Here is a 25,244-nt window from a genome sequence, read left to right as displayed (position 1 = left end):
TAATCTTGAATTAACTTAATATACTCGAACTCAAAGAATCTAGTTCCCAAATGAGTATGGTGTGGAGGCTTGAGTCCTCATAGATATGTTTGGTGTTGTTGTCAATGGTTCTTGTACTTGTTGATTGTCACCTGTTGAGTATTGTGGTGGGTTTTACATTATTATTCTATATATATTGTTTTCTATTTTGAGTTGGCCGATGATACCTACTCAGTACTTGTTCCTTGTACTGACCCCTACTTTTATGTTCTTTTTGTTGTTCTGTGGAGTGCAGCAAGTGCACCGTTGACTTCGACTCGTCCGCAACTCTAGCCAGTCTTCAGCACGTCAGATTTCAGGGTGAGCTATTATTCCTAGCTCGGGCTGGAGTCTCTTCTTCACGTCTTGATGTCTTTGAAGTTCGGACATGGACCATCTTTCTATTTGTTTTAGTTTTTGAATACTCTTAGACTTAGTAATTTGAGGATAGATGTTCTTGATGTGATGACTTCCAGATTTTGGGGATAATGAGTATTATACTTTAGAAGTTACTTAATTTGTTTTGTTAATGAGTTTGAATCTTCCGCATTTTATTTATTATTCAAAATTTATATACTGGTAAACGTTGGGGTTTAGATTTGTTGGTTCGCTCACCTAGTAGGATAAGTGTGGGTGCCACTCGCGGCTCGTTTTGGGTCGTGACAATTTTGGTACGTATTCAATAAAATTTAATGACTTTAGTTTTGAATTCTTGATTCTATATTTATATTTTAAAATTAACCTAATATATCAAACACCTATCTTTTTTCAATATGTAAAAATAATTTTTTTCAACACAGGTAATATAGTTTTTAAAAATAGTTTAAATTGATACATTTCTTGCATAAAGGACCCAAAGTAATAAAGGCAAATTAAAATTATTAGTTAACGAATTCTGAATTCTAAAAAGAGATATTTTATTGAGTTCTAAATTATTATTTTTAAACATATTGAATGATTTTGTTAACACAAACACAAACTTTAATCAAAGCCATTAATTGTATGGAAGCTTAAAATGCACATGTTAATAAGTTAGAACTTAGAAGGTTATTTTTGTTTAATTTAAATTGCCTAACTCACCTATGCTATGAGAAGGATATTACTATGTATACAACAGAATTTACAGCAATAAATGTCACATCCTAGCAATGAATAATTGAAAGTAAATCCTCATTTGGTTTTGAATAATTTATTCCCCAAATTTCAGTATATGCTCATTAATAGAATGTAATTATTGCATTTAAATTATGTCATCGTACCTACAATATGACTCTATGACTCCTATATAAGAAACCTAAAACATTAATTAAATGCATATATCGAAACAAAGGTGGAAAAGGATTTAATTAAAACCAAAGTATTAGTGTCACACTTTTGGGATCCATTATTTGACCCCATGACCTAACCATTTTTTCTCAACTCCATCTCCAATATTGCAGATAAAGATAGTAAATTATTCTTCGTCGATAAACAAAACCATTAAATCGAGTTTTACGTCATTATTATGCTATTTCTATAATATTTGTTTTTGGTTTAACAGGTCACGCTATTTTTCTTCTTTCAAAAGGTTTAACTTTTATAAGTATCACTACATATCTTAATTACTTTTTTTTTATCTTAATTACTTATTTATACTATCTATCTTCTTTTTTTTTAAATTATCAATTTAAAATTTTATTTATACGCGTAATATATATACATATTGAAAGTTATTCATCACTTATAAGACCAAGTTAAATGAAAATATACGTTATCCTAACTTTTATTAAAAATAAACACGAAATCTGAGTCGATAAATATCAACGCTATACATCTTTATTAGTTACTTGGACATCATGTGTATCATCAAAATAATGTGAAATTTGAGTAGTAGCTATTTACCACTGGCTAAAAAGGTTAGGTGTTGATGCCAATTATACTCGACAGTTGTAGTAGTAGTTATTAGTTAGTGTAACTAGTTCATCATCACATTCAGACTACTTCAAAAGCAATATTTGAAACTTTCCAGTTCAATAGAAACGGATCTAAAATTTAAAATTTATAAATTTTAATTTTATATAAAAATAAAATAAAATTCTTTTTGATCTTTACATAAACTATATCTACTCCTGAATTCTGGTGCATATATAAGATTTTATTAGTGAAAGTGTTGCTGTGGGAATAGGATATTTTTGGTCTTAAAGTCTTAAATTCGAGTTCGCTGAGAATGAAAAGAAACTCAATAGGGAGTGTGCGAATTCATATTAATCATGACTCCAAAAAAGATATTAATTGAAGTAAAAAATGACAACTAAACACCTTACAATAGTTATTTTTCAAAAAGAAAATTGATAGTGACGACAAATATACTATACCTATTTTTGCGATATCAAACATTGGATAAAATAATTTTTTTAAAAAAGGGAGATTTTGAGAAAATAATACAGTTCTTTAATCATGACTTCTCATGATTGTACACTGTTATTATGTTAATGTAAGGTCATAATTATTATTTTTAAATTGCAACTCTTGATGCCACTTGATCTACTAATTAATTGCATATTTAGGATATCCTATTGATCTAAACCTTATCAGTTAGCAACTACCTTATGTTTCAATTGACTATCTCACTTAATTAGCTTACTTATTACACCATTAGTTTTACTAATTATATATTCCATGATCCAATGTTTGAAGTAGAAAAGTATCAATACATTGAATGATGGTATTATTTTTTATATATATATATGGTGAAACTTTTGGACTCAATAATATATGTTAAAAGGACAAGATTTCAAAAAGGGAAAGAAATTCAACATTTATTACTCTATATACGTGCTATATATTTTTTTTAAATCGAAAAGAGTTCGTATGAACCTGTTACACCCAAGTGACTCAGCCCTTGCACCTTCAACCCTGCCATCCTTGAACACTAACTCTTCATGTCATTTTTCATTCTCATATTATTTTATCAGATTATACATAAATATCTAAATAAAATTTTTTTAGTTATTATTTACCAACGATCATAAAATGAATAAGAAACTCATTATTTTTTTTTATATAAAAAAAATACAAACACATCCTTAAGAAGAAAATGGTCAGTGGAGGTGTTAGGTTGTGGAGCCCGCAAGGCTCGCATGCGAATATAAATATATTGTGCGTTAATTATCTTTTGAGGAACCAAACCTAACAACCAAATTAAAGAGCAAGGAATATATTTGAAGATCTTACCAGAAAATGTTAGATTATAGTCTAAAATTATGACTTATTATAAATATTTGATGATAGACTCATGTTTTGTATGTAAAATTGAGTAACGTTTAAATTTGATTTTATCTCAAAAGGTAGTTTTTCAAGTACTATATGTGTGTTAACTTTTAAAAATGACAATAAAGAAGAAATTACCTAATTACACAAACATTTCTATAATATTTATTAATTCTCCTTTTAGTTTGAAATAGTTACGTAATATCACTAATTAACAATTTCATTCTAAATTTCAAGTCAAATACACTTAGATATGTATGTCCTTTGCTACCAGATACATTCAAATAGAGAGAGAGGCGAGCGAGAACAGGAGGGAGGCGAGCAAGAACTGTCTATGTATCCCAGATATAATGACGAGCGAAATGGGAGGAAGGCGAGATTGGTCTATGTGAATCCACTTATATATAGTCTATATAGAATAAACTAAACCTAATTTTGACCCCATATATCCAGAAATACATGTATTTGAGAGCAAAAAGTTTGCTAAATTTCGTAATATTGTAAACTCACATATATCTAAGTAGTTAGCTTCTAATCGAGTGAAAATTGCGTAAGCTACCTAAATCTAAATGGTGATCTAAAAGCACAAATCAACATATGTATACTGGCCCGGAAATACCTTTAGTAGGTCCATGGATTATCTCAGATTTGGGCTAATTGTCACAAGGCTTCATCTGTAACAGCCCAACAAGTAAAACTAGTTCTCCAATTGAGGAACTCTCTTTTCAACCACAAAACTTTATTTCTTTTTCAAATAAAATGTATATTTCAAATACTATTTTCTAACCTTGATTTCAAAAAAATAAAAAATAAAAAATAAAAAATAAATCTATATCCAAACGCCTACTAAAGATAAAGATTGGTCAAGCAAATTGTCAAAAGAATCACAGGTGTAGGAACTAGGAAACATATTTTCTCTTAGATTGTGTTCTAGAATTCACAAAGGACCACACACTATCTATGACACAAAAAGAGAGGGGTCCAACAAATTTGGTTTCACCATTCGATAATTTATCATGATATCAGATTATTAGGGCATATTTTTAAAGTGAAAGATACACATATTTGCTACAAATTATAAGGATAATCTATCACAATAGTTTTAGTGTAATTTTATAAGTGGGAACAGAGAAAGGTGATACACAATCTTAGCATTATCTTATGAAGATAAAAAAATTATTTATGATAAACAATAAAAAAAAATATAATAATCAAAGCAAAGAAAACAATATATAATAATTAAATCATAAAATAAAAAATTGTTATGTATTAATAATAATACTAATAAGATAAAACCCTATAATGCTCAATTACTTATTAATTTTTGATCTTTATATTTTTCAATCTGATAATGACGTAGAAATTTCTTATACTAATAACATATATGGCTCAATTTTTTTTGCTATTAATTTAGAGACAAAGAAGTTGATGATTTGATTAGAATAGGCTCTCAACCACCACCCACATGCAATGATGGTCACTTGGATCACTATCATTCCTACAGAATTTTGGCCCTATGCCTTTCAACGTCTGCAATCAACTCCATTTACTTTGAAATTTCATATATATATATTTTTTGTTTTTATTCTCTTTTTAATAGTTAAGGGTTTAGGGTTCCAAAATGTGGAAGAAATTATTAATATTTATATTTAAATAGATTATTTATATTACATTATTTAGTGGGTTTCTTTTTTTAGTGGTATAATATTTTACTTAATGTATCGAACTATCATTTTTACCTAATTTACAAAGCAGAGGAGAATCAAATGAGCAACACTAGTCAAATAATATTCAAACTTGTGACATTTAATTTAGGTGTTACTCGTTTAGTTGTTAAATATTCAACATCTTAATCACCTTATGTATTAAGATGACTTAATTTTAAACTTGCATAGACTGAAATTGTTTCAGACATGGAATTTTTTCCATCAAACTTTGTTGAAAATTATGTGACAACTTAATTATAGATTGTGGATAGAAATCTTATCTAATTTCCGAAAGTAATTGTTAGTTGATTAGAACAACACTATCAACCTAATGTGATATATATTATTCTCTTCTTCTTTTTTGACTAAATTAACATAATTTTCTAAAAAAAGTCTCATGCTTTTTAAAAATATTTCTAGGCGCTTAATACGTAGATGTTTTTTTTCAGCTATCAATATTGATTTTTTAGCTATATATATATATATATATATATATATTGTAAATGTCCCATGCTATGTGTTGTATGTTTTTGGCTAAGTGGGCGGTGGTAGTTTGTTTGATCACTAATTTACTTAATGAATTTCCTGGTTTAATAAATACTTTGTCCTTAAAATTATCATATTCTATTTAGATATTTGAACGGAGTCATATATCTATTAAACATCTCAGTTCATAATAAAATATTTTAATTAGATATTTTCAATTTAAGTTTTAAATAAAAAAAATCTATACATATTTTTATTAGTTATTTATTAATAATTTAGATAACCATATAAAAATAACATCTACTTTTAATATATATTTCAGTTTTAAATAAATAAAAATGTACGCAATTTACAATTTATGTGTATAATTAAAAAAGGCTTATCTTAAAAATACATATCGAACATACTTTTCCATAAATATATACAATTTATTAAAATTATTATATTTTATCAAGCTCAATTTTCTATGCTAGTTCTATCTCGACAATTTGACCATCTCAAAGCTAGAAATTGGAAGCATTATTTTTAAACGAGCCATACACATAAATTCAAACTAATTAAACAAGTTATTATGAAATATCGAATAATCATGAAAAAAAAATTCTAAAACTTTAATGAATATGTTGGTTGGGCATCAAAACCATATAGAATAAAGGCAAGGCCCCAACTTAAATTAAAGAATATATTAAATATATTACGTAATAAATGCAAATAAAGTTTTGTCTTATTGATAAAGTAAATTACCTGGAAAAACAAAAGATAGTAATGCACCGTTTGGCATGGGTTACCTTACAACATGTATCGCAACGTTCTCATTAATAGAAAAGTTGGCCATGTTATTGAATAAAATACAAAAATGAACATTTATTATATGTATAAATATAAAATATAGCTATTTTTTCGTTTAAATATAATATATAGTTAAAAAAAATTTCCTATAATATGTTTTTATTGATTTAAATAAACTTTACTAATTTATTGATTATATTATTTATTCGACATAAAATAAATATTTAATTTAAAAAAAAATACAAATGAGTTGAATACTCTAAAGTGAGTATTGCATGTAACATGCATAATATTTATTTTTCACACGCTTTTTTTTTAATTAGACTTTTGCACACATTTACATCATCTAATTAAATTATGTATTAATATCTAACGCGTAATTGAAATAATAAATATCAACGCCCATCCCAATTGGTGATAATTCAAAGGGGGGTTTGTACATTGTAGAATGGAAAATATATTAAGAGTATAATATTATTCGTTGACTAATTTTGGTCAACAATTAACACGTAAGCATATTGTTAGGAAACTTATCAAATATTTCTCAAGTATTTATTCCCCTCTTCAATATTTAATAAAATTTCAAATTGTGGATTATAATTTTATTTGAATTTGATGACTAAAATTTTGGTATTATATATCATATATCGAATAAAATTTTAAATTGTAAATTATAATCTTATTTAAATTTTATGACTAAAATTTTGATATCATCTACCATATATTAAATTGAGATTATTACAATTTCAATACTATACTATTATTTTAATTTTGAATCATGAATAGTCTTATTTTTAATCAAAAGACCCTTTGACTATATGCATACAAAATTCGGTTCAAACATTAAATTAGACAAATCCTCCATTTCATATAATAATTCAATAATATATTTATGTGTTTTTCTCTTTTATTTATTAAATTCGATTTATCTGTTTAAACTATATCATATAAATTAATTAAAACGGAGGGCAACGAGAGTTAGTTGAACGGACACATCAATTTGGGGGTTAAAACTGTCAACTAATAATTATATAGACTGAAAAAGCCAAAAATAGTAAAGAGGGAAACGGGAGAAGAATAAACGACTCATTTTTTTCGGAACAGATTTCTTCTAAGACTCTCTTTTTTCTTCTTCTAATTTTATTGTTTGGATTTTCTCCAATTTTTTTGTTCAGTCTTGATTTTGCCGGTGGATGTTAAACAGTCGATCAGCTTTCCGGTGAACTGATTTTTCTGGGGTTCTTTTTCATAATTTCATGGAAGTTCAGGTATGAAAAATCTTGTCTTTAATCGCTGAAAATTGTTTGTTTTTGTGTTTTTACCATTTCTTGATTGTATATTATGAACCCCTTTTCAGATTTTTGATGAATTATTCAAGCATTTGTGAATTATGGGTTTATCAGTTTTTAGTCTTTTACAAGATCTTTTGTTGGAGTAATGGTTATGCTCATGTTTGTGGATTTTTGAGATTTTTTTTTGCTTGGATAGAAGAATTGTGTTTGGTTTTTGAGCTGTTTTTGTTATTTGATTCGATTGGGAATTCAATTTTGTTGAAAATAGTGAAATTATGAGGAAAGTTAATATCTTGTCAAACCTCATTAGTTAGGTTGATTGATTGTTTGTTAAATGGATGTTTCTGAGTTTTTTTTTTTCAAGGATTAGTTTCTGTAGTTTGAGTTCAAAGGATGATGGGGAGTTATAGTGAGTTTGAAGAAGAATGTTTCTTTGATAGCCGTGAAGAGATTACTTCTGTTTCTGATTTGGGTTCTGATTGCAACGAGACATGCGTTCGTAGTTTGGGTGACGAGTGTGTTTTAGGATATGACTTATGGAATAAGGATCCAGAAAGTGTTGATGAACGTCGTGATAGATTTTTGAAGTGGATAGGTTTGAGCTCAAGTTGGGATGGACCTGATGGGAAAGAACAGGGTGGTATTACTACTCATTACAGAAAGATGAGTGTTGATAGAATAAGGGATGTCGGTGAAACTGTTCTGGCAAATTCAGATTCTCAAGAAAGCTGTTTCTCAGGTCGGTCTTCTCAATCTTTCCACTCTAATGAAGCTTTGGAATTGGATGAGGATGGTGCAGCAGAAGTAAGATTGCATTGGAAAATTAGGAATTTGGACAACGGAGTAGAGTTTGTTGTGGATGAATTTAGTCAGGAAGGTATGCTTAGCCAAGTACGGGAAGTAGGTTCAAACAAGTTGTTCACTGCTGAAGAGTTCCATAGAACTCTTGGGCCATCGCCCTTGGTTCAGAAGTATCTGCGGAGAGCGCCGGATGGAATTGATACAGTTGACGCTAAGACAAAAACTAAAAGAAGTTGGCTTCAAAAGCTAACTGTTGCGACTCATAATAAGGTGAAGTCAATGGGGGACAAAGTGAAGGGCAAGGAATCCAACTTAAAGACAGGTACTAACATTCAGAGAGTTCGGGTCCACACATGTGGTAAGGAGTCAAAAGAACTGTCCTCACTTCACACAGGGCAAGAGTTCCTAGCACACGAGGGCTCAATTTCAACAATGAAGTTTAGTCCTTGTGGCCAGTATCTAGCAAGTGCTGGCAAAGATGGCATGGTGCGCATGTGGAGGGTGATTGCAGATGAAATTCCAAACAACCTGTATGCACATGATTGTGACTCCTCTTGTTTATACTTCTCACTGACTCCTACATCAAAATTAGCTTCTCTGAATGACAACAAAGAGAAAATTAGTGTGTCAAAAATGATGAGGAAATCGCCAGAATCAGCTTGTGTCGTCCTCCCACCGAAGATTTTCCGGATATTGGAGAAACCATTGCACGAGTTCCATGGACACAGTGGTGAGGTCTTGGCCCTTTCATGGTCCAGAAATGGGGTCAGTATAATATCTTTATGGCGCAATTACACTAACTGTCATCCTTTGTCGCCTCCTATAATATTTTCCAATGTGAACACAGTGTAATTCTGGTATGGACATCATTTTATGCAGTATCTGCTGTCATCTTCAGTTGATAAAACAGCTCGTCTCTGGAAAGTGGGGCAAGATCAATGCCTTGGCGTTTATTCACATAATAACTACGGTGAGCTTGACTGTATGGTTACTCCTTATATTAAAGTATTTTCAAAAATCTTTTAAATGGTAAAGGACCATGTTACCAATATGTCAATGTTGTGTTCTTTATGCAGTCACTTGTGTAGAATTCAATCCAATAGATGATAACCTTTTCATTAGCGGTTCAATAGATGGGAAAATACGTCTCTGGGAGGTGCATGGTTGCCGAGTAATCGATTGGACTGATGTAAAAGAAATAGTGACTGCTGTTTGTTATTGTCCTGATGGAAAGGTTTGATTGCATTGCTGTTCACTTTTCAAATATTGTGCCATCTTTAATGGACTTCCGTTGATTTATTGCTTGTAATTGATCCAGGGGGGCGTAGTGGGATCCATGGATGGCAATTGTCGTTTTTATGATGTAATAGGTGAGGACGTACCTTCTCTTTTTGCCCTTTGTTTTTTTCCCTCACTCCTATGTCTAATAAACTAACAAGTCTGGAAACTGATTGTGTTTTTTGTCTAAATTTTCTGGAATTGGTTTTCATGGAGCTGAATATATCATATCCTATTGTATATTATGCTCCGTGAAAGTGTTATTATGATACACTTATTTTTGTGGTTTACGAGATGAGTTAGCATGTTTATTCTCTCAAAATTTCTCCCCCTCTTTGCCTGTCCCCTTTTTGAGATGAGGGCAAAGGGGTGATAGAAACCATTTCTTCTGAGGGTAGATTAGATTGGCAATTTATCTGTTTCTGGTCTTGAGTAGCCTTTATGTTCTAGCAAAGTCTATGGTTTGATATCAGCTATGATATACGGATAACATACCAGTTTAATGACTGCAGTTTATGGTGGTGGATATGGGGGTTGGGAGGTAAGTGGTTGGGCTTGGTAGATAAATCGTACGACATAAAATGATTAGATTTTCTTGAATTTAGTTGTTAGTGCTCTCTCCACCCACTTACATTGTCGAGGGTGGCTCTTCGAACCTCAACCTATAATTGCTATTTATATAAGCATTCTGCATGTGAATATATAAGCACAGTGAAGGCTTCTTTCTTTTCATGCTACAAGTATGGGGCAGTTAATTGTTGGTGAAAAAGTTGTATGTCAAGGAAAGAGTTTAGCACTAATATTTTCCATTCTAGCTAGAAAATAGTTTGGTGTTTTTTCTGGAAGTTTAGGCAAGACTTTGGTTCTTAGTTCTAATTTGCGTCTGGTAGCTTTGACATAAGTTAGATAACTGAATGGGTTGTAAGTTGTTTTCTTATTGCTTGATATAGGGCTTGAATTCAAGGGAACTTTTAAAAGAGTGGAGTTAATACTTTGATAGTATGGTGAACTTACAGAAATGTCAATGACAACATGCATTGTTAGTGTGCAATGGGAGAATAGAAATCAAATTCTTGGAGCATAAACCTAAAAGGATGCTTAATAACCTGATTTCAGTATGAGCTTAAGAAAAATGATCAACATGCTTCATAGTAAAAAAATAGTGAAGTCTCTGTATCTGACAATTTGCCAAATATTCCCATTGTAGCGATCTTGGTCTCCTTATTGTCGAAAGAGGGTGGTTGCTAGAGCTGGACCTATCAAAGATAGACTTTTATGATCCTTCCAGTGTGCTCTCTAGCATTGTCAAACGGATGCGAAATTTTCACTTCATCGCTGAAAAGTCTTATGGTTTGCCTAAAATGAGAATATTCTGGGAGATTTTTCTTCTGTGATAAATTTTTCTCGAGGCAGTTTTGCCTTGGTGGATGTATTATATCCATGGCTAAACTCTTTTTTCTTTCTTTATGGAGTCCTGGTGAAAGCTTAATTATATTTTCCTCTTGAATGTACTCTCGCTGGCAATTGACACTCTGTTATCATTCCTTTGGGTTAGGTAATCAATTGCAGATGGGCTCACAAGTATGCCTGCCAGGAAAGAAGAAGCTTGCTCGCAAGAGAATAACTGGATTTCAGGTAACCATTTGCTTTCAATTTTATTTCACCAGAAGAACTCGTGCTTATTTTATATCTTAATGTGCTTAAGAACTGATGTGCGAACTTCATGCAGTACTACCCGAGCGACTCTAGCAAAGTCATGGTAACTTCTGCTGACTCGCAAGTTAGAATACTTTGTAGATCCAATATCATCTGCAAATTCAAAGGTGTGTCTGATACCTTTGATGTGAATTCCTTTTGGCGCCAAGCTGGTTGGTTGCCAGTGAGAATGTAAGAGTTGTGTTCTGAAAGTATTGTTTGCTGCATGTCCAGGAATTCGAAATTCAGGGAACCAATTTCCTGCATCTTTCACTTCGGACGGGAAACACATTCTCGCAGTTACTGAGGATTCAAATGTACATATCTGGAATTATACTGACCAGGACCGAAGAACAAACAAACCGAAAAAAGTCCGGTCATCAGAGAGTTTTTTTTCCAACAATGCATCAGTTGCCATACCTTGGTCCGGCTTCAACACAAATCCAGGAAAGTTACCTAGAAGTATTTTAGAAAACGGAAATGTCAACAGGAATCCACTGCCAAGGACGTCCGATTGTTTCTCCCTAGGGCGTACATTTTTGGTAGACTCTCTAACTAAGGGCTCCGCGACATGGCCAGAGGAGAAACTGCCTAATTCTTCGAGTCCAGTAACTGTCTTCCCGTCGGTATGCAAGTCTGAGTACAAGTTGTTGAAAAGTGCTTGGCAAGGTGCATTGAGCTCTCCTCATCTGTGGGGTCTTGTGGTTGTTACTGCTGGACTGGATGGATGTATTAGAACATTTCTCAACTATGGATTACCAATTCGTTTTTGAAAATCTGTATTGTTTGTAATTTATGATTAAATTCTCTTTGCTTTGTTACCAAAAGTGGTTCAAAGGGAAAGAGATCCTATTGTTTATCAGGTTACTACTAGTATAGATTGGAAGTGGCATATACATATTCTTTTATTTGTTTGAATTCAATGTGATTAGTATTTTCCAATTAATTTCCAGCACCAAGAGAGTGCTGGATATTGAAGTTGTCAAATGCAGCTCAATCTTTTCAATAAAGTCTTGCCAGTTTTTGCATACACACTACTAGTTTCTGAGAACTCTATCTAACCACTTAATTAACCTTTGATGAACACCCTCGGGTGTTCGGTACGAACGAAATATGTCTTTCTAGAAAATAAATGATTTATTATGTGGACGGTTTGTATTGTATCATTGGAGAGGAGATAATAAACTTGAAATATCACTTATTGAACTTGTTTTCCCTATTCTCATTAGGAAAGTCACTTTTTTCATTTTCAAGAAACATATTTTTCTAGAGAAAATGTTTTTGCACAACGCTAAGAAAAATTGAAATATTAAAATGCCGCTCAAAAGTTTCCCAAATGTTAAAATAACTAGTACCTCCTAATACCAACACAAGCTTCTGAACAAAGTGATCATGCAACTAAAAGACTCCTCAATTGTCGAATGCAACTCATAATTGTGTAATACTAGCTCCCTCTCTCCTAAATTACGTTTCGCTTCTCCAAAAGTCTAGTATTTAACTAAATTAGATTATATATTAATTAAAATTCATATAATTTAACAGTAAGAAAATGAAATATGACAAATAATTTGAAATAACAAACTGTTCAGTTAATTCAAATTTAGATCCACGATAAAATTATTATAAGTGGGAAAATTTTGTGGCTATGTCATATCAAAAGAGTCCAAAATTCTTCTTAGATAATTTTCACTAATGTCCATAATTTATGTTGTCCTCACTTAAATCAAATCATTGCCTGAATTATTTTATGTGTTAAGCTTGTCTACATGTTTTAATTTGGTTTATTAATATATAATACCGGCTTAAGCTTATTAATATATTTTACTTAGATACTCGAATTAAATTATGTTTCAGTTGAACACATTAATTCCTAAGTCCTAATAAAGTGTTCTAATAGATAGGTTCATTTCAAGTTCCCGAAAAAAAATTTACCCATATTTTCACTTGTCGATTACATAATTAAGTTAACTATGTCAAATATGACATGTCACATATAATTATATCAACCTTACGTAGAGAACAACTTAGAGGTTAAAAAACGGATTCAAGTAATTATTGATGATATATGGTGTTAGCAATTCAAGTTGGGTTTGGTACAAAAAGAAAATATTTTGCACTAAAGATATTGTTTCTTTTTATTCATTTTTAATAATTCTAAAAGTATTTATATATAATATAGATAGATATTATTAGGGGTGTAACTGGAGATTCTACCTTTCGAACACACGGCGGCTAAGAGGGGAATAAGCTCTAGAAAAAATCAAATACTAAGAACAACAAAATCCAAAAAATAAAACAAAGGAAATATATTATTGTTTTTTAAAATAAGGTCACATGATTTACTACTAATCATTATGATTCTGAATATAGTTGGTATATATAAAGTTATAGTAATATATATATATATTCATAGACTGGATCTAGTCATCCTACAGATTCAAAAAATTACTATAAAAAAAATATTTCCCTGACCTACCAATAGGATACATTTTTGTTAGTCCACAATGTGTAATCATGGTTCATTTGATCTGAATAAACCAATGAAAAAGATTTGGAATAAGAAATTATCGTTACGGTAATTCCAGTCCGTGATACGTATCATTTGTTGTTCTTTGAGCTCGCTAACGTCAAGCTCAAAAGTACGTATTTTTATGTGAAATTATATTTTTCTCTAAAAAATTATCAGTGTAAAAATTTGTTAGTTTGGGGATTCTAATTATTGACCAACTCTCGTTAAACCCTAACATCCTACTGCTGGAGTCCAACTTTAATATGATATTTGTCGCAGTCCAAACTCATATCTTGTATTATGTAATTTTGGCTCAATAATTCTTATATAAAATAATTCTTAAATTACGTTATCATTAAATTCAAATAAAAACATATATCTTACTGTCATTAATAGTTTACGATTCACCTTTTTAACTTATTCTCGTCAATTCACTCTCTATCATGTGATAAATTCTGATCGAACGATTCTCTAAATCTTTAAATAACAATAATGCGATCCATGGTACGTCGCCTTCTTTGTGTACTAGTTTTGTATGTCCATTAACATTGAACTATAGGTTAAATTTTTCTTTTTTACACTGGTTAAATTTGTTTGTATTAACATGTTTTTTTGTTTAATAATAGCACATGCATGCACGTGGATGAATTTAGGTCCAATTTGGTACCATAAATTAGGATCTTGTAACTTTTGGACTTGTTGACAAATAAAAAAGCCCAAGCCATTTCAAAACACGTTTTATTTTTTATTATAAAGATCCAAAATATAAAATCCAAAAACTACAAAAAATAAATTAAAACAGCTATTTTCACTTCAAATTACTCATAAAAAAATCAGTTTTATTTATTTTACAGTTAAACACAACATAAATATATCACATACAGATCAAGTTGTCCATTTTAAATTAAAAAATAAATAAATAAAAAACTGCCACGATTAAAATATTTTACTGAAGTTGACACATGAGGTGGATCAGATTCTCTGTTTATACAACTACCTTCTTTACTACTTTTATATTGTTCAAAATTTTTTGACAGTTAAAGTGAATTTATAATATTAAATTTTTAATTTTTTTAAATTATTATGATTTATAATATTTTTTTCATGGTAATATCATGCATTCAATATTGTTTCAATTTTTTTAAAAAAAATTATGTTCGAATACACGATAAGAATATGTTATCATATAAATTGAAACAAAAAACATTTTTCGTTAATCACAAAATATGGTGAAATGATTAAAATTTCCGCATCTTCAGTTGAGATTCAAAATTTCTCCACCTTTAATATGACGTGAACAGGTCATCTCAATTTTTAAATGGGTTGACTCAAAAGAGAAAGACGATAAATTCATTAAATTTTGAAATAAAAAAGAATTAAGTGTGATTTCAAGCGTTTATTAGATATTAAACCTTAACATGTAAAAGATAGTAGATCTTTTTTAACGATACACATCAACATTAATTAGAAAACATTTGAGTTTTAAAGTTTGTTAAGGTGAATGCCTATGATTAAACGAAATGATATTATACTAAATGATTAATTTATCTGCACTTCTCTCTATATTATTTAACTCGACATATTTTTAAAAAAAAATTATAAATATAATGATAATTTTACCTTATCACTCGTTACCGTATGAGTCATATGAATATTAAAAACAATTAATATTTAATAACAACGATAAAATAATAAACTTTTTTTTAACTAAACTAGTAAAAATGACCAATTTTTTTATACGATAGACTATTTTTGGCTAGCATGTGATTGGCGCTCTATAAAGAAAATGTATTTTTTTAAAAAGGTGTACGACATGATAATTGAATGTAAGTTTTCAAATAATAAGAAACAACTTGATCGCACTGTCCGTTACTTTTCTATTAGTTTCTCCCTTGCTATAAATAAATATTGATAAGTGTTTGATTTTGGTGACGAGTACTTTCTTTCGATTGGAGGTGTAAAGATAAATATAAATAAATTTTAACGTGAATTTCAGATATTAAATAAAAAAATAAAATAAGAGTTAAAGTTATATATTTCGTTAGCATTTAAAAAATTATAATATCATCTAATGTGTTTTTAAATATGAGTTTGTAGTCATGGATATAGTAATTTATTAAGTATGGCGAACAAAAATGATTTGATAATGTAACAACTATTTATATTAATAATGAAATGGTTTTCTATTTAAATTTTATTTATACTACAATAAATAATAATAAGAATTAAGTTATATACACGTACTATTAAAGTATGTAAATATAGAAATGTAGGTTTTTTCATTTAAAAATTTATGCTATAAAATATGATTTTTCTCACTCATTTTTCACCTAACGAGCTCATTGGAGAAACACATGATCACTAGAATATTAAAAAACTTGCTAATTTATTGTGTTAAAATATTACTATTTTTTCTTTTCTTACCTATTAAATCAATTTATTTGTATGATTTTAACTAATATTGTCAATAAACATGAGTTTAGATTAATGAAATACTCTTTTGGTTATATTTTTTTTTCAGTTGTTGTCAATGAAATTATTTATAGTCGCACAAACACCTATATCTTATTTTAAATTATGAATTTAAAAATAAATAAATAAATAAAATATAAAACACCGTATCAAGTCAAACAGCTTCCACGATAGCTAGAATATTCTATAATAATAATGCTTTTGTACTTTCAACTTCACGGCTTCGAAAAGATCACTACCTTTCTCCTAATTTTTGCATCTTCTTAGTTCTCTCTGTTCTGAAAAATTTTCTTTAGAAAAAAAATGGGAAGAGCACCATGTTGTGCTAAAGAAGGATTACGTAAAGGGCCATGGTCTACTAAAGAAGATTTATTACTTACTAATTATATCAATCAATATGGTGAAGGCCAATGGAGATCTTTGCCTAAAAATGCTGGTAATTTTTCTTTTTTCTAATCTCTTTCTCGATGTTTGATACGATACAAGTCATTTTTAATATATATAGTAACTATTAAATTTTAATTTTCTTCTTTAAAATTTGTGTGTTTAATACATTATGTTATGAAAATTCTGTTATAGTTCTTGCTCATTACGTAATGAAATGACTTTTTTATCGTACCATACGTATTTATATATGAGTGTATTTATTTTGTTGCTCGTTAGTGTAATTATATGAAACGTATTTCAGGATTGCTTAGGTGTGGAAAAAGTTGTAGACTAAGATGGGTGAATTATTTAAAGCCAGGGATTAAAAGAGGAAATTTTAGCGAAGATGAAGAAGATCTTATAGTGAGATTACATTCACTTCTGGGTAATCGTTGGTCATTAATTGCCGGACGATTACCCGGTCGAACAGATAATGAAATCAAGAATTATTGGAATACGCATTTGATCAAGAAGCTCAAAAGCACAGGAATTGAACCAAAACCCCACAAGAATTTGACCAAATTAAAGGAGAAATCAAGAAAACAAACCAAAAAGGAGAAATCAAGAAAAGAAGTGGGGAAGAAAAGCAATGATGAGAAGTTTAAGGGTCAAATTGTACAAGTTGAGAAGATAAAAGTATTTGCACCAAAGCCCATAAGGATTTCTTGTGGGATTTTAAGGAACAATAGTTTTGAAAATGATACATTGAGTACTACTACTTGTTCCTCAAATAGTAATTTTGAAAAAGTTGATGATGGAAAAGACAAGGAAAAAGAGGTGAAGTTATTTCCAAGGGAATTAGATTTTGATGAATTACTTGAAGGGGGTGGATTTTATGATGAATTTCTTATGGGAGAAAGCTGCAATTTTTCAAACAAAGTGGAAATGAATGATAATATGGTGGAAAAAGTATATGAAGAATATCTTCTACTTCTTTCTGAAATTCAAGAAGATCAAACAGACCAAAAATTCTCAATGTAAGTTTTAGTTTGGATAGTTTTTTTATAAAGTTGGTTGATCCGACTAATTCAAATTAACGAGGAATGTATATTTGTTTAGTTTCTAAGTTTATAGTTTTATTAGCTTTTAGCTCAACTTTTTTGTGTTATGACTAGATTTCTGTTGGAGCGATATCGCTTGTAATTACGTTAAAAAAAAAGAAGAAGATAGATCCTAAACACGTAAAAAGAAAAGTTATGATTTAAATTTACTTGTATGACCTTATTCGTATCATCATCTCAAAGTTAAATAAAAGAGATAGTTTGCAAATATTTAATATAAAACATCTTAAATCCTTATAACTTATAAGATGTAATATTGATGATATAGTCGATCTCAAAGTTAAATAAAAAACATTTTAAATCTTCATAAAAGATGTACATTGATGATATAGTTTAAACTTAAATGAAGCAATGAGGAGAATTCATTTCATCCACTATAATTTATTTGATATTAAAGCGATAAAAATTATTTTAAAAAATATGGATCACATAGTTAGGTGGACATCCCCCAAAACATAGGAATAATAATAATATCAATAAAACAAAAGGACAAGAAATATTTAGCATGTCGACAGAGGCATAAAAATGAAAAAAACGTGTGTTCACAAAAAGAGCAGCCACAATTTATGGTGCGCTACTTACAATGAGAGAAAAAATAAGTAAATTTGTCTCGTGAAGAAGAAACCAAAAGAAATCAAATACGATAGTGACACGCTCACAAGGAACAAATATGTCCAAAGAAATGACAACAAATAATGTGTAATAATCTCAACATTATGAATACACTATATCGAGCGATATTCTTATACATCATATCAAACAACCGCGATTCACACAGAGTACTGTTCCATACCAATCTTCTAAGCTGGCACGTGACTTGAACTCTTTTACTGTTCCATGATTCAGTACAAGAATTATGAATAAGACATATGTGGTTCACATGTATGCAGTAACTTTACTTTTTGAGCCATTTGGCCCAATCTTATCCTCTGTCATAACCAGAATAACCATCTGACTTCACTTTTCTTCTTTTTCAGAAAATGGGTACACACGAAAATACATTTATTACATTACCACAAGGACTCAAGAAACTACTTTTAACAAAAATAATTTCTTTGATAACTGAGGCAAGTGAAGCATAGTTTGAGACTTGATGGATTATAGACGTGCCCCTCCACTTGAATACCAGGCTTTTGTTTGTTGCGACATTTGAACTCTGTGATGAGTGCCTAACTCAGACATCACACTGCGCTCTTACTGATGGACCAAACACCTTGAGTGCCATTTTTCTAACAAAATTTAGAAGGGCCACAAGTCACCCCAAAGCGATCTTCGTGCCTGATGATGCAATGTTGGGTTTTTGCTCTTTGTAATAACAATCCGTTCAAATGACCCTTCACTGCCTTCTTGATTTATTGATCGACAAACGTCCATTTCAATCCGCTTACCCCTACGTAGAGGACTGTATATAATTCTTCCCCAACCACCACCAAGATCGGCATGGGTCCTTTCTTCACCTTCTTCCTCCCAATCATCATTTTCAGTAACAGCATCTGTTTCTGTAGCATCGGAATCATATGTGACATGATCTACTTCATCCTCGATATCCTCATCTTCTGAGATGAATTGGTCCTCTGAAATAAAAGGAGAAATGTCACTACTTTGTAAATGAATGTAGATGTTTTAACATGGCAAAGCAAAACTGAGATTTAATAGTGATAGCAAATACCATAGTCAATTTCTAAATCCTCTGGATTCCTTCTGGCATGCTGCTCCTTCAATGTCTCAAACTTCATATTATCCAATGGCCAAGGCTCTCTGCTTGAAACATAGAAATTAGTTCAATAGAGACTATAAGAAGATGGCGAAAATAAAAAATAAAAAGTGAAAATTTGCACTTCACAATCGTAATGATGGAACAAGCTAAAAACAAATTAACAATTGGCATTCCGTATTCTTGAAGAAGAACTTGCCTTGGCCGTTCTCCTCGTCTAAAAGCGATGAAGCAAAACTTTTCATCTTCAAAGCCACGTAGAGGCTCTCCTTTCGACCTCTACAAGTCAATGGCATCAGAGTTAAAAAAACATGATTCAAACCCAAGTACAAACCAAAAAGGCAAATTCACTCCAGAAGCGAAGAAGAAAACAATAATCATGATATTGCCATCAAGATCAATTTCTTAGCTGGGAACTTATAATAGAATATATCTGACCCTATGCAAAGATTTGAGGCGGTAAGAAGAGACTTCATCAAATTCAGAGAGCTCATTAGGAGGCACAGGATTATGAGGCAAACCTTGTAGGCACGTTGCGAACTTGTCCTTTGCAAGCGTTGAACAAAATGACAATATTTTCCAGTGTTATCCAAAGGACAACGTCCGTCATGTGGACACTGCAATTTTTTTTTTAAAAAAAAATCAATTCAGACAGAAAAATGTAGTCCAATCTATTTAGTCATTATATCATCAAACTTAAAATAGTTACCGGAGCAACTATATATACCCCATTCTTTAGTGTTGTCAATGCTTTAGAGTCTTTGCCAGATACACCTTCTAGTTTGCGGCTTCTCTACAAAATTAACATTTAAGAACAAAGCAAAAAGATCATTAAGAATTCACATTCCGACTTCGAATAAACCAGACCACTCCAAGCAAATACCAAATAGTGAGTTTTACCCTTTTCTCCATCCATAAAATGTGAGATCGCATTTGAGATATAATATTAGATCCTTGTGGTGTTCCTGGTTCTACCAGGACCTGCTCAACAGCACATTGTCATCAGGGAAATAACATTTATATTTCTTACAAACAGAAAATGTTTTGTAAAGAGATAAGAAAAAGATATTTCAGCCAACTGCTGTCTAAGTAAGATTATCATTTTTTTTGAATTGGTAATTTGTATTCTTCAGCACTAAGGAAATGCTGGCCACCTTCAAAAAGGAATTACAGTAGTATCAAAAAATTCTAATGTCATAATCATGCTATCAGTCTGGTAACAATAGCATGCAAAAACTTCTACACAAGAGCAACAACCATCACCACCCCCTCACTCATTCAGTAGTCAATTTTTGATGAGTACCTTGATATGATTCTTTTACACAGTTGTCTCTCTCTTTACGCATGCAGCTCCTCATTTACCTTTTCCCTTTCCCCCCTCTAGTGAAGTCTATGTTATTTAAACTGCAAATCCGGTAAAAAATGTGACAGTAATTTTACAGTATATATCCTGACCCTCCTTGTCCTTCACACGGTTAGACAGAAACTGGAGAATATTACAGTAAGAGAAAGTCACCAATTATGGCATGCATTCTGTTGTGGAATAGCTCGGTAACCAGTACACAAGTTTTTCAGGATGCACTATAGAGGAGTAATCTTCGCTCGATATGCATTTATATATTTGAGAAGCTATCAGAGTTTTCTGATTGAATTAAAAAATCAAATCCTACAGCAATGAAGGCATTATACGATTTGCGCTTAATACGTCCTTCCCTTGTCAAATTTGTATACACGCTTCTCATTCCAGGATGCACCAAATATTTTACAGAATTCTAACATTTATATTATTAAAAATGGTTATCAACAATTTTAAGAATTCATCAACTTAAATCTTTGAAAGTATTGACTTCTCACCTCCCCATAAATCTTCAAATCATCAATAATGAATGGAGTATGCTGAATCATGTAGATATAAAGCTTAAGAATGGATTTTAACATACCAGAACATCTCCGGTCTGTTCCCAAAGCTGGCGTACAACCGTGATTCTGTCCTTCAGAGATGGAATTTCTCCGAGTACATACGACTTCGGTCAAACAAAGTTGAAAAATTCAGCACCAAAAATATTCACAAAATGAATTAGGATCTAACAGAGGATAGCATCTATATATTCTTGTCAATTAAAAATAAAGCACAACAAAATTACACTATTTTCTTAGACGAAGTGATGAAGGATTTTAATGAGAGCATTCAGAGGATGCGAAAGAAGTACGAGAAACTGGGGAAATTCCTTCACAAATTTCAGGAGCCAACACCACTATAGATTGTACTTACAGCAATCACAAGATCATGTTGTCTGTCACTCTTTTTGACATCCTGAGAGAGTGCTTGAATACTTCCATAACTTTGAATGAGTGGCAAACTTTTAAGACCTACAGCAATTACAGGACATATTTTGCCATCTATATCAGCCTCATATTTTCTAATTACAGCAGTTGAACGGTAACTAAAATATATGCTAACAGGTAATAGGTTTGGACACATCAAACCTAGAGCACTGAAAACTGCTGGAGACCAATGTGAAAGCAAGCCTTTTATTCTTTGAAAAGGTAATGTAAAGAAATATGAAGCGATCCTAAACCACTTGCGCAGATACACTTTGGTTGTACTAAAACATAACTGGTCACTACCTTATCATGCAGCACAATGGCACATTATGTCCCAGGGACGACAACAACAAATGACTTCAAGATATGACATCTCAGGTGGAAGTTTATGAGGCTCATTCAATTTCATTCATAGGAAGATGCACTGGCCAAAATCTTAAAGCACAAAAAGTATTCTTGAAAATCATTCATCTGATAAGACAACAATTTGCAAGGCCAGAACTTCATAACATCACTAGCCATACATGGTATGGCATAGTCACTTAAAGGTGAATCTGATTTATGCAGAAATTTAATAAGACATACACATACAGACACACTTCCACCTAAGCCAGTGACTCAGAAAACTGAAGGAGCTGATCAGCGAAGTAGACATAACTATTAATTACGATTCGAAGACACATGTACAAAAAGTCGAATTTTTTCCAGACCAAAAGGAGTCCATAGAAAACCAGAATGTACCTTTTATAAGGCTCTGTCCGGCACGCTGCATGGACTGTGATGGCTCTACCAAATTAATTCTACTCAATGAACGTGGCCACACTTCTCTAACTGCCCTGCATAACCACACAATGTAACACTTATCTAACGAAAGGGTCTAACAGAAATTAACGCATGGGAATGATAATTAACCAACAAAATATCAGATCATCTTACCAAAATGCAGAACCAGTCCCTGCCCCAAAATCCAACACCTTAGCAGGTGAAAAACCAGGCAATCTTCTGCGTACCTAAATAAAATCATATTAAAGCACTCACTTTAGCAACCAAAATCTACATTCATGTTCCAAAACCAAACACCATAAGGATTCTGCAAGGCATTTCAATAGAATATAATATTTATACACCTCACTAAGAACTCTATAAAGAGCCGAGTAGACAGCAGGCATACGGGACGCCACATAGGCTAGTGTTTCATCATCCCTATACTTGAGGCCAACGTCACCATAGGCACTTTTGATTTTCCACCGCTGTGAACAATCGACAGACTTGAGAGGATCTTCAAAAAGCTCCTTGGATGTGGAGGTTGGAAGCATCAAATTCACTTCCTTTATTTGGCTGAAAGATTCTGATAACCTCAACACTTTTCTCTTCATATGTGGCTCCTCTTGCTCTGCAATAGATTAGATCAAACCAAAAAACAAAACTTAAAGAGAGAGATCAAACAAAAATGCATCAATCAGTTAACAACTATCAAGTTTCCCTTAGCATTCACAAATACAGAAAATTGAAAAACAAACCTTCTCATCTCCTCAGACATACAAAAATCACAAAAGAAAGCAAAGAACAGATAGTTCATCTCAAAAGAAAAAAGGACAAATATTTGAAGCGAAGTTGCTAATGTAAAACAAGAGATGGTATGGCAACATCAGAAAGAGAGCTGTACTCAGCAATGCTATCAATATGAAAAAGTTGGCTGCTAATGTGAAGGAAGCATATAAGCATGTGCGTTTTCAAAGATATTCTCAGCATGACTTATATCCTCTCCTCGATAACATCAAATCAGTACAACTCTAGAGAAAAAAAGAGGCAGAAACAAACACATCCCCAGCTTTTAGCTACCGAGCTCTTGAACGTAAAACAAGAACTTGCGTAACAAATAAGGAAAACATACTGGCAAAATCGATAATATCACAATTTAACAGTGGCTCTGCTAAAATGATCGAGATTATTATCCAAGAAAAATTTAAGTTAACAATAAAGCTTGATCCCTACCTTCCTCATTTGTAAATTGGGACTTAAAATATTACACAAGAATGGAACAGGCCAGCTGAAAGAAGCTAATTTTCGGTTAATTAAAAAAAAAAGTAATTCAACTTTTGCATGCTCGAAGGATTATATAAGCTAAAAGGTGATATTTTGAGTATGAATTGCAATACTTAAGTTACTATTTCAGCCAAAAACTCGAAACGAGCAAATTCTATCGAAATTAATGTTCAAATTGACGTGTATAGTATATGAAAAAAGGATTGAAACTTTACCTCGGAGATACTTTTTGATAGCTCTACGAAGACGGATAGGAACAATATGGCAACGTTCAGATTGTTTAGCTGCCGATTTGAGGGCCTCCGCGGTGAACTTCGGAACGGTTTCCGATACTATTGACGCCATTTCTGGTGACTCCTCGCAGTTTCCGGCGAAATTCCGGCAGCTATTAATGGGCAAATTCGGAAATTTTACACTGCATATAGGGTTTAAAGTCTGCCATTACGAAGGTTTTTTTCTTTCTTCCATTCGCAGTAGATTTCTTGCTATTACCTGTGTTGGGTTGAAATGGGCCTATAATTTAGGAGTTTGGGCCGAATAGAAAAGCCCAAAATAATATACAGCCCATAAGAGTAATCCATGTCAATTCTCTTTATGTAAAAGCCCATTACATGTAGAGATACTGTTTATTTATTTTTTTATATTAAGTATACACATATTATACATTGATCATATATGATAATACACAAATTATATATTCGTTGGACATTTTAGTTTGATCAGTTAGGTGGAAGACCGTTTAAGTTAATTCTCAAGAGAGCCCATTCCAAGGTTACCCGTTGGATGAGGTCATTTGCACTTCTATACCTATTATTATGTGTTGGTTTTTAAATTTTTGTCCTTCGTAACAAACAGTAATAACCCTTTAACATAGATTAAGTTTATATTTTGCATTATAATATCTCACGAGTTATGTCGCGTATGATTTTTTCCCATAAAACAAATCATATCCCACTAGACATAAATTCCATTGTTAAAGGACAATAATTCAAATCATCCAGATAAAAGTTAAAGACCAATCGATTTAAAATTTAATTCTTACAATTTTATTAGTGAACGATGAACTTTGATCAGTAATTCTTTTATAAATAAAGTATCTTTTTAATTACATTGTAAGATTAACTCGATTAATTGAATCACGAATATAATAATTTATTCCAAAGTGAAGACTCTAATTCAAATTCAGAATGATCCAATGGAACCGGAGCGAAGCTAAGGTGTCGACTATAAGCACAAGTCCACCAATTTAGTTAATGGTTAATTAACTAGTAATTAACCATTAAGAAAATAGTGACATAAAAGAAATAAAACTCATATATCTTTCCAACAATTAAAAAGGAAACATCATATCAAACAAAATTTACCTTTTCCCCAATT

The 25,244-nt window shown here is 31.4% G+C and overlaps 3 protein-coding genes across 6 annotated transcripts; 2 read left to right on the top strand and 1 right to left on the bottom strand.

The window, feature by feature from the left end:
• The first annotated feature begins 7,296 nt into the window (after window positions 1-7,296).
• LOC107026666 (WD repeat-containing protein 44-like) lies at window positions 7,297-12,301 on the top strand. Of its 3 annotated transcripts, none has more exons than XM_015227712.2 (8): window positions 7,297-7,516; window positions 7,911-9,106; window positions 9,221-9,311; window positions 9,418-9,575; window positions 9,660-9,711; window positions 11,175-11,254; window positions 11,349-11,442; window positions 11,549-12,301. In XM_015227712.2, exons 2-8 carry the CDS (start codon window positions 7,934-7,936, stop codon window positions 12,085-12,087), a joined length of 2,187 nt encoding a protein of 728 aa, XP_015083198.1. In that variant the 5' UTR covers window positions 7,297-7,516; window positions 7,911-7,933; the 3' UTR covers window positions 12,088-12,301. The 3 variants fall into 3 exon arrangements, with proteins under 3 accessions (XP_015083198.1, XP_015083199.1, XP_015083197.1); XM_015227713.2 differs by having other exon boundaries at window positions 7,905-9,106; XM_015227711.2 differs by having other exon boundaries at window positions 7,606-9,106.
• Window positions 12,302-16,495: 4,194 nt separating this feature from the next.
• Window positions 16,496-17,852, top strand: LOC107028114 (transcription factor MYB7-like). Its single transcript, XM_015229164.2, has 2 exons — window positions 16,496-16,731; window positions 16,984-17,852. The coding sequence occupies exons 1-2, from the start codon at window positions 16,599-16,601 to the stop codon at window positions 17,700-17,702; spliced, it is 852 nt and encodes a 283-aa protein (XP_015084650.1). The 5' UTR covers window positions 16,496-16,598; the 3' UTR covers window positions 17,703-17,852.
• A 601-nt stretch (window positions 17,853-18,453) lies between these two features.
• Window positions 18,454-24,343, bottom strand: LOC107026734 (rsm22-cox11 tandem protein 2, mitochondrial). Of its 2 annotated transcripts, none has more exons than XM_015227815.2 (12): window positions 24,083-24,343; window positions 22,949-23,214; window positions 22,758-22,831; window positions 22,563-22,657; window positions 21,769-21,866; window positions 21,437-21,520; window positions 20,397-20,477; window positions 20,224-20,289; window positions 20,018-20,113; window positions 19,696-19,775; window positions 19,452-19,540; window positions 18,454-19,356 (listed from the first exon to the last, which is right to left on the bottom strand). In XM_015227815.2, exons 1-12 carry the CDS (start codon window positions 24,210-24,212, stop codon window positions 19,022-19,024), a joined length of 1,494 nt encoding a protein of 497 aa, XP_015083301.1. In that variant the 5' UTR covers window positions 24,213-24,343; the 3' UTR covers window positions 18,454-19,021. The 2 variants fall into 2 exon arrangements, with proteins under 2 accessions (XP_015083301.1, XP_015083300.1); XM_015227814.2 differs by having other exon boundaries at window positions 20,206-20,289; window positions 24,083-24,342.
• Between the last annotated feature and the right edge of the window lie 901 nt (window positions 24,344-25,244).

The sequence above is a fragment of the Solanum pennellii genome, chromosome 8 (genome assembly GCF_001406875.1).
Source record: "Solanum pennellii chromosome 8, SPENNV200".
Classification (NCBI taxonomy): domain Eukaryota; kingdom Viridiplantae; phylum Streptophyta; class Magnoliopsida; order Solanales; family Solanaceae; genus Solanum; species Solanum pennellii.
Note: the sequence above shows the minus strand (reverse complement) of the source record. Positions and strands in the feature narration are given on the sequence as shown.